This window comes from Daktulosphaira vitifoliae, unplaced genomic scaffold (assembly GCF_025091365.1).
Source record: "Daktulosphaira vitifoliae isolate Bord-2020 unplaced genomic scaffold, ASM2509136v1 Scaffold_2, whole genome shotgun sequence".
Classification (NCBI taxonomy): domain Eukaryota; kingdom Metazoa; phylum Arthropoda; class Insecta; order Hemiptera; family Phylloxeridae; genus Daktulosphaira; species Daktulosphaira vitifoliae.
Window position 1 is genome coordinate 2,036,018 of NW_026099573.1, and position 10,787 is coordinate 2,046,804.

The 10,787-nt window shown below is 27.5% G+C and overlaps 1 protein-coding gene across 7 annotated transcripts in view; it reads right to left on the minus strand.

Moving 5' to 3' along the window:
* LOC126898355 (protein unc-80 homolog) overlaps positions 1-10,787 on the minus strand; it is a 64,342-nt gene that overhangs the window by 15,375 nt on the left and 38,180 nt on the right. For 6 of the 7 annotated variants that reach the window (XM_050672312.1, XM_050672311.1, XM_050672309.1 and 3 more), the window contains 10 exons: positions 7,440-7,597; positions 7,255-7,374; positions 7,040-7,200; positions 6,811-6,964; positions 6,504-6,751; positions 2,285-2,492; positions 1,766-1,955; positions 1,543-1,712; positions 740-988; positions 515-647 (listed from right to left, as the gene is read on the minus strand). In XM_050672312.1, the coding sequence (XP_050528269.1) occupies positions 515-647; positions 740-988; positions 1,543-1,712; positions 1,766-1,955; positions 2,285-2,492; positions 6,504-6,751; positions 6,811-6,964; positions 7,040-7,200; positions 7,255-7,374; positions 7,440-7,597 (1,791 nt within the window). The remainder of the gene's footprint in view (positions 1-514; positions 648-739; positions 989-1,542; positions 1,713-1,765; positions 1,956-2,284; positions 2,493-6,503; positions 6,752-6,810; positions 6,965-7,039; positions 7,201-7,254; positions 7,375-7,439; positions 7,598-10,787) is intronic. The other variant, XM_050672310.1, reaches the window with a different exon arrangement.

Below are 10,787 nucleotides of genomic sequence, written 5' to 3' on the forward strand. Positions count from 1 at the left end.
AATTTATAAATGTTTGTTCATTGCCTAAATGAGCAAGATATGAAATTTTAATGTAAAAAAAATTAATGATCTTTTGTAAATTTAACGTTTTTATTAGCCAATTATAATAGATTACAAATTTAAAGCATAAGCACAACTTTTGATGTTTAAAATAATGTTTTTTGAAATTTATTACTTCTTAAAATTTGTTGTGGTGTCTCACAAAGATATCTTAGAAAATAAAATTTCTTTAATTATGTCCAACTACAAAGTCTTAATACACAAAAATTACTGGAAGATTAAAATAAGTACTATTAACATTTGGACAACATTCTCATAAGTGAATATATAATATAAATTTTTTTTGCAATTTCCAGTAAAGATTATTAAAGTTTATAGTTATTTAAACCAAAAATTCACAGAAGAAAAAACCCTATAATATGACCTATAACCGTATTATATAACCATATAATTATGAAAATTGCTTATTAGATGTTGTTGATGACAATGATAAATAAGTTCCACAACTACTTACCTTGAGGACCATGAACAACAACTTTTTTAGTCGATGGAACATTAGCAGTTAACAATATAGATCCATCACATTGTTCTTTGCGTAAAATTTGTTTCAAGTCTTTGAACATAATACCATGAACACTATGAACAACCTATATCAAAAAATTTAACATTTAATCAAAATAATTGATTTGAATATAAATTTAAATAAAATTTTTGATTTGATAATAAAAATTGGACCTACCATCCAAAGAATTGACAAAGCTGAGCCTATCATCGCTTGACCCTCCTCATGAGGAGACCTCACATAAAACATCACATATCCTATGATATAGTTATACAATATGAATGCTGCCTGATGAGGTAGCTTAGGCACAAACCGAATTAGGTGTCGTAACAACTTAAACATTTTTTCTTGGTTGTCACGAGTTAATCTTTCAAAAACAAAACGTAAAAACAAATTGCAATCTTCCACTAAACATGTCCAAATAACCTATAAAAATTTATATATATAGTTGTAATTTAGAAGAATGCTTAAAAAATGTCAGGAAATGTAAGAAAAAATTAAGGCACAATAATTTTATAAAATTCTATACATCTACAAATACTATGAAAACTTAAATAACTATTTATATAATGGAGAAATGAGTATCCAAACATAACACTAAAAACAGCTTATAAAAAAAATAGAATCGCTTCATTGATTTTTTGAACCTAGTTGAATTTTAAACAATTGACTAAATAGATATTTTTGAAACTTTGAGTGTAAGGTAAAGATTATTGCCGAGTATTATAAAAAAATTATAAAATTGCGTAGACTCTAGCTTTAGAGGCTATAATATATATTTAAGCTGTGATGCTTAGCTTAAAATCTATTAATTCATTTTGCAGTTATTTTTTTTTTTTTTGTCTGGTACGCCAATACCAAACTGATTTTCCTCAATAATATATTATATATTATAAATCATTACACTAGTAATAAAAACTTGTATTATATAATTAGAAACTTAGAAACTATGATTAATTAACAAATATTTTATACCTTACCTCATAAGCAGTTTCATATACTGAAGTGCCATCATCAGTGACAGCTGGATCATTAAGCAAGGATATAATTTCAACTACAGCTGAACATAAGGTTGATGGGAAAAGAACAGTTACTGTTGGGACTGAATGATGAGTAATAACACGAGTCTGATTTTCATGCTCATCTATTTCTAAGTTCATAGTTTACTTAATAATTTTTCAGAAGAAAAAAGGAAATGTTTACCTTCATCATATTCTAAATCAGATAAACCATGGTGCATTTGTTCATGTGCTGCTTGACTGTTAATTGGTATAGCAGTTACAAGGAAACTTTCTCGTTCATTTCGTCTCTGATCTTCTTTGGCTTCAAGAGCCATTTTTATTAGTTCTGTTTGTTGCTTTTTTCTGGTTTTAGTAGCAGTGACTAACGATCTCTGCAAGAAGAAATAACAATACTTCTAACTATTTGAAAACTTAGTTAAATTAAAATTCAGATAAAATTTAAGAATACTCATCATAGATATATATTTAAAACCTTTTTATTTGCTATCATTCTTAAATTTACCATAAATAATCAACTAATTTGCCACATAGCTATTTTTAATAATTATTATTCTCAATTACATTAAATGTATAACTGTGTATTGTATACATAAGTATGATAGCTTAGCTAACAAATGTTTTGAAGTTTTAAAAATATTTCGTCTATTATTTTAAATTCGCCAGTTACAGTGTAACTATTCCAAATACTTTTAACACTTACATGAGTATCTTGTCCAATGGCAACTTCTTCTACTTTAGTTTCAACTTGTGGCATCCAGGGAGGATCCACAGTTGGTAGACATTCTATACCAATTTTGGGTGAAGTTAAGGTAAATTCTATACCAGGAGGAGGGACCCTAAACAAATTATGAGCACCTTCTTCCATTCGTGGCCATGGTTGGTAGCGATTTTTCCAAAGAACATGAAACCTAGCATAAATATTTAAATTAAATTGATATTTAAAATATTGATTATAGTTAAAAAGATAAAAAAAACATTGAGATTTCTCTAACACTTGGAGATTAAGAGTATAAATACATGATTTTGTATTAAACTACTATTTTAGAAAAATAAAGATAAAATACTACTAGCTACAACCTTGTTAATAATAATAAAAAATATTAATTTTCAAAAATATATATATACATATTGTATATATGTATGTATATATATGTGGAATTAAAATAGAAAAAAATCCTTTGCATTTCAAAAAAATATATATTATTAAAGTCTTGCATTACATTGTTCTAATTAATTAAACAAGTCATCTTTATTTAAAAAATAAATTGACATAAAAAAAAAAAACGATAGCACAGTATTGCCGTGGGATAAGTATACATGATATCTGACAGTGATTAAAATCACTATCATAAGGAATGCTTCAATGTAAATCTGTAGATAGTATTTAAATTTAAGAAATTAGTGGATTATTCAAAAGGCAAAATTAACTCATACTTCCTTTATTATTCCTGATTAGTAGTTTTTTTATTTATAAGTATAAATATTTATTATAGAAATTAAATATAATATGAAATTTATATTTAATAATTATTACGAAAAAATTATAAAGTAGTTGTTACTTTAATGGGAAACGTAAAAAAATTTGAGGCTTGATACAAAACTTTTAAAGAAATTTTTTAATTTCCTATTATTTAATGACTTATAGCCCTTTTAGTGACATAGCATCGGTTCTAGTCCTACCTGCTAACTCAACAAAATACAGTAGGCTGGAATATTCTCCTTTTAGTTTTATTTTAAGTTAACTTTGAGCCAACCTTCGTACAGAGTGGACTTGCTAACTATGACAACGTGTTCAAAATTTTTTAAGTGAAAATTATTTTGTAAATTGTGAATTTATTTACAGTGTAATGGATAAAAAATCTTCAAAATTTAGTTCTGTACGGTCATGCAGATAAAAAAAAGAAGAGATTTTCCGCTAATTAATTTATTGCAGAACAAGAAACCCGATTCATTAGTGCATCTGCAGCAAAATTAAATCATTCGCAGTATGACGAAGTTATAATTAATAACAATTACGGTTATTGTATTTTAGAATTTTTTTCTGTTTTTACCACGCTTTCAACATTGATTTTGTGCTCTACATGTAAGAAAGATATACAATTTAGTCGTGCAGCTGCTCGTGGGTTAGGGTTCAAAATTGCTTTACAATGTGAGTGTGAGGAAATAAGATATATTCAATAATCGCCCTTCATAAACAAAGCATTCGAAGTGAATTGTAGAATTGTAGCAGCTATGAGATTACTAGGAGTTGGAAGAGAAGGTATAAACATATTTTGTAGTATAATGGACATTTGTTAAGGCTTAACCATTGGTGCATATTTCAGTTGCCTTGACAATTTATACACGGCCGCATCAGCGGTTTACAATTAAGTTATATCAAAAGCCGTAAGAGAAGAAAAGGAATTAATAGTAGATCCTGATCCTCACGCTAATCCTAATCATATAACTGTTTCCAGCGATAGCACGTGGAAAAAACGAAGCTTCAATTCTCTCTTTGGTGTTACTACGCTCGTCGACAAGTACAGTAAAAAAGTTATTGATACGATAATAAAATCAAGTTTTTGTCATGAGTGTAATTTATGGGAACACAAAAAAAAAAAAATGATGACATCCAAGCTTATCGAGATTGGTGTGAAGAAGATTGTACTATAAATCATAAAGGAAGCGCCGGAAAGATGGAAGCTGACGCGGTTGTTGAAATGTTTGGGAGGTCGGAAACCAAGCATAATGTCAAATATATCCAATATATCGGAGATGGTAATTCAAAAACTTTCAAAGGCATTCTTGATATGATCCCTTACAATGATAACCCGGTAGTAGAAAAAAGGAGTGTGTTGGGCATGTTCAAAAACGCATGGGTTCACGATTACGTAAAGTAAAAAAAGAGAATAAAGATATTGGTGGCAAAGGCGCTGGTAAACTCACTGATAAGCTAATCAATGAATTGTCTTTATATTATAGTTTGGCAATTCGTCGCAATCCAAATTCTGTTGAAGACATGAAGAGAGATGTATGGGCAACCTTTTCTTTTTTTATAAAATTTCAACTAACGAAAATCCTCAACACATGAATTGTTTACCTAGTTGCTGCAAGTATCTGAAGGCAATGGAAGACGGTACTATTGACGAATTTGACCACGATCCTCCTCTAAATAACAACGTTATAGAAGTAATAAAACCAACTTATGAAAATTTATCAGCAGGCAGTTTATTGGAACGATGTTTGGGTTCTGAAACCCAAAATAATAACGAATCTTTCAACTCATTAATATAGACTTTTACTCCGAAGCATATTCATGCTGGACCAAAAACAATTGAAATTGCCACTTTCTTCGTAGTTTGTATTTTTAATGAAGGTTTAATACCTATATTAAAAATCTTAGATGTTATGGGAATGACGATTGGTCCAGATGCTAATGCTTTTGCATCGAGACGAGACGAAGCATATTTAGAGCGTTCGGAACTCCTGACTTTAGGGGCGTCAAAGGAGGGTAGAACTGCTCGTCTTTAATAGAAAACATCGGAAAATAAATGTTTTGAAGTAGAGAAAGGTTTTTTTATATGGGGCAGGAATCGCCGATTAAAAATATTTAAGTATTCTGTATCATTTTATTAGTAAAATTACCGAAAACATGTCTCAAAACTTTGAACGCGTTTTTCTCGAAACTACTTTTTTCGAACTGGCGTACACGATATCTAGAGTTATAATGAACCGATTTACTTCAAATTTGGAGAGAATGTTCTTTATATATCCCTTTATAACTTGTCCCTTGCGTAAAGCTATAACTTTTCATTTAGTATTTTTAAAAGATTCGAAATAGTTAAAAATTGTTATGAAAAAAACATTTTTTTTTTAAACATTCACCATTTTATCAAAAAATATTTTTTCAACTAGTCCAAGGGCCATGACAGCGGCATCTATAATAATTAAGAATCCGTTTGCTTTTTATTCTTCAGATTATCAGAAGGGTTGGTATCATGCACGCCAAGGCACCCTCTTTTTTTGGACCCCCCACTTTGACTGCTCATAACTTTGTAAATTTTAATTTTTTTTATAATAATAAAACATTAATAAACAAATGATAAAAAAATTGATACTAGAAATATTTTTTGTTTCCTTTGTACAGCGCTTCAAAAACCGGGCGAAATTCATGTCTCTACACTAGAATACCCCTTTAATTAGATAATTTTTTATTTTATAAACTAGTTAAATGTGTATTTTGCTATTTAAAAAATATTAAAATAAAATAATATTGACACCCCTATATATTATAGAAGACGATTCTAAAAAGTAGTTATTAGCTGATAAATCAAGAATGATATTTAACTAAAATAACTCAAATATTATTTTTTCAATATTGTATTTACTTTGAGATTAATAGAGTGGTTTATGATAGACTATCACCTTCATTGTATATATAATTTTATATTCAGTAAGTAAGGGAACAAGTTTCTATTGTTCATATTGTTTAACACAATTGACCTTTTTCCTTACTTACTGAACACTCTGCAAATATATAATACAGATGGAAAAGAACTACTGCTCATATAACAACTTACATAACTTTTGAAAATAAAAATTTTGTTGTGCAATTTTTAATTTTTTAACTCCAACTTATTAGAGACAAAAAAATTTTAGTCAAAGTTTTATTATTCAAAATTTTAAAATGGCCCTTCTTTAGTTATTTTCCTTACAATAATATGTTGTTGTGTTTATAAAATTGTTAGGCAAATACTTATTGAGTCACAAGAATTTTAATACATATAGTATTATGTAGTGTGGAGGGAAATTTCACTACAAATATTCACCAGTATGAAATGCATATTGAGGGATTTTGGCAACTCATTATCATTCACTTGTGTTTAAAGATAAATGAAACTTAAAGTGATTGCTTAACTTGTTGAATTATTTTTACTTACTTTAAAATGGCATTAGCCCTAATAGTAGTATCTTTACTTGTTAGACTATTATTCATAACTTCAACACTTTTATGGGGTGCTTTAAATGCAGCTATTATAAATAAGGCTGATGATGAAGCTACCAGTTCTTGGTTGGAGTCTAAGAGAAATTCCCAAGCAATAGGCAATACATCTAAAACCTGTTCTTCTGTTAAAACAACTGCAGCTTTTATCATCAATGACATTGAGCAGTGGAACAAATTGTGTACCTAGTGAAGTAAAATTGTTTATTGATTTCAGATAAACTAAACTTTATATTAATATTTACTTGATTTTTCATATATTTTAAAATTAAAGGAGTATCATGATTGACATTTCTCTGATTATGGTTCTCTTTTTTCTCTTGAATTTTTGAGTCAGATTTTAGTAAAAGTTTTTTACTATTAGAAATATTTTCACTGATATTATATAAATGACTAGAACTAAAATTAAAAGTAAATTATTTTATTCAGTACATAAAATTAAACAAATAAGTTACATCAAATAAAGTTTATTACTTTTCTATTTTTCCAAGACTATCTTTACGTTTGTTTGGAGAAGTCTGACAGCTAGAAATTTGTAAATTCTTTTTGGTCTCAACTTTTGTTATTTTAACAAACTCGTCTAGTTCAGCATTTTGCTCTAAGGAACTCATCAAACCAAATTCTTCACCGTATAACTAAGAAAACATAAATATACAAAATTTTATTTAAGTTATAGATGGTGATATTACTTTTCTAATGGCTTTGATAAGCCTTGAACAAGATCGCATATAACGTTTATAGCACAATGGATGGCAAAATGACTGATGAGTACAGTTATAATCAAATGACTTATTGATTTGAATAACAGACTAAAAAAAAAAACAATCATAATGTTAAATACTTTAATTATTATTATTAATTTTTTAATGCATACTTTTAACCAAGGCATAAAGTATGTAGTGTCATCAGTTTCATTACTGTCACAAGGACTTACTGGTATGTGTTCATCACTCATCATTGCAGCAGATTCTTCTTCACCACTAGCATCTCCAGTGATACCTGCTGCACATCCATCCGAGGTATCACTTCGATCTTAACAATTAGTAAATGCAATTCTTAGTTGCAAAAAAAAAGCAAAATAATGCCATCTAAGTTAGTGCTCAAGCTCATTTTTTCCAATGCTTAAAAGTTAAAAGAAAAAGTCAAAAAGTTTTTTTAAATAAGCCCATTCTCCAAATTTTTCGATATTTTGTCTTTACTATAGAAAATTATAAAGATGAGCTTGATAGAGGTAGTGAATAAAATAATATTTATGATCTTAAATATTGGAACAATGATGATTTCAATAATATTCAATATATTATTAAAATTTCATGGTATATGAACTAAAATAAAACCGAAATCAGCTTAGTTTTGAGGTATTTATTTTAATTAGTATTAATTGATATCTGACAATGATTAAAATCACTGACATAAAACACTTTGATATGTATTTGAAACAAATTATTGCGAACAATAATAATAGATTACAATGAATATACATAAACAATGAGGAAATATCATTTCTACGAATGATATACTATTGAAAATCTGTATTGCTTTTGTAAGAATACTTAATACTTTATAAAATAAATGTATTTTCAATAAGAACCTTACTGTAAATAGCCAAGTTTTAACCCTTTTCCTCCTAAAAGAGTTCATCTATGAAAGTAATAATATATACATTGTTGCTAATTTTGCTCTTTCTTTAGTTTATTAACATCAGGTCTGGCGCTTTTCAATGCACTCAGATTTAAATATGAAATTGTTGGTTGTTGTTTTTTGGGAAAATGACAGAGATATGTGTTTTTACACATATCTTATAACCACTAGAATAACATTCTAATTAAGGTACAAATTTATTTTAAATAAAAAATTAAATAAATCAATTTAACCTTTGAAATTATTGAAATAATGTCATGTAGCCAAAGCTTTAGATAAAAAAAAACTTAATTAAAAAATATTAAAAGAATTGATCATTATTGTTAATATTATTTAAAATTAAATATTTATTTTAAATATTTAACTGAAAAAGATACAAAAATTACTAAAAATTTATTGATAAGTATTTAGGGAACAATGTTATAGTTATAAACACTAATTACATACCAACACTCGACCGAAAAATATTCAATACCCCTAATGACCTTATAATCTCGTTAATTGTCATACTTTCCAATTTACACAAATTTAATAACGAATTTTTCAGAGTTCCAAGATCCCAATTAATTAAATTATACTTATTTTTAAAAATTTATTTTGCTACTCTTAATTAAGTTCTTTGTAATTATTTAAGTTTTTAATTTGTTATATGGTTTTAATGAAGTGATTATATGTTAATAAATATTTAGCAATGGGAGATTTATCAACTTCTTGATTTTTAATGTTTCTTTAAAGTTTTCGTAAAATCTGACCTGTTTCTTATTGTTTGTCTTATCTGCCATCTTCTATATTTCTTACATTATTACTTTTAAATGTTATTAAAATAATTTTCCGTGGAAGGGAATAACAATACTTCCACAGCCACTCTGCCAATCGTAAGAGGCGACTAAAGAGATTGTGTGAGGTCAACAGCAGGAGTAAAATTTTGTCAAAAAGTATGAGGAGTCCACCTTGGATGTACATGGAGACAACAAGTAAGGAAATAAAGTTATTAAAAACGGAGAAGGCCTAAAGAATAAAGTGTTTAATACCAGCAGGTAAACTTGTGTGGTAATTGATTCACTAGGCATGTGTATAGGCTAGGGAAGATCAAAAAAGTCGATTTTCGAAATTTTAATGAGAATCATATAAACTTTATTATATACATTAAAATAGGCATTTTGTGAAGATTTTAAATTTTAAAAAAATTATTACTGGTTGTTCAACGCGATTTTAGTATTTTGACTAAAAACACCACCAAAAACAGCCTCTGTTATTAACATTGTTATTAAAATCTTAAGTTACACCTTAATTTAACGATGGATTTTTAGAATTATAATCAAATTTTATAATAAGTTCAATTGAGTAAATCTTTTTAACAACTTTCTTTTGTTTGGTTCATTTAGTTAAAGAAAATCATTAAAATTAATTAAGTTCTCAATATTTCCATTGTAGAATCTTTTTAAACGCCAAAAGTTAATTAGAAATGATTCCTATGATTTTTATTTAAGTGATCTATTATGATAAAAATACAAAAAAATCGAAATTTTCTGAAAAATGTACTGTAAATAGTAATTATAAAATTTCCAGATTGCATATTAATCTTAACAATTTCATTTTTTTCTATTTAATAATGTCGATTTCAAACTTGCAAGTTGAACTATAAGTTATGGTAACAAATTCATTTTTTTTTTATTAAAACTTTCACTTTAAAGGACAAAAAAAAAGTAGGTTTAAAATGATTACTTTTAACATATTAAAAATCAAAATCAATAATAATTTGAAAACAATTATATAATATATAATTTTATAAAATATTTTTGAATTTAAGAATTACTAATCTGGATATAATTAAGGAAATAGTTGATGTTGCTTTTGTAACTATCCACCAACTTCTTAAAATTAAATATTATCTACAGATTTGCATCGAAGCGTATCTTATGATAGTGATTTTAATCAGATTAAATCTATACTGGACCCAACTATTCAACGTCCCCACTATGCCGCGACCCAACTGTGTTGGGTTTTTTTTGTGTCAGTTACCACTTTTTCTCAGCTCTCACCGAACCCATTTCTTTCAACGATATGTCAAAAGATCACAAATCGTATCTAGACATTACCTTCAAAAATTGAAAAAATTTCCCTCGTTCCACGTAAATGGGGGAAACCTCCATTTATCATATGATAAAGCACGTAAAATCTCAAATATTTCAATAACCGTAAAATCATAGTGGTTAAAACTAATATTAGAACTATAATAAGGAACAAGATTTGTATAACACCAGAAGGGATGTTAAATGACTCAAAATGTTATTTAAAAAACCCAGCACAGTGGGGTTGTGGCATAGTTGGGTCCAGTATAGATGATATCTGACAGTGATTAAAATCACTATCATAAAAAACGCTTCGATGCAAATCTGTAGACAGTGTTTAATTAAAAAAAATAAATTTGTTAAAATAACATATTTTTGAATACGGTAGCCATTTGCGCATAGAAGATAGGTCGTCGGGACAAATTTTTTTTTTCATTTTATAGTACATAAAAAAAGCTTTAATTTGATATATGTTTAAAGGACGCAGTATTTCCGGAACATTTTCAAAA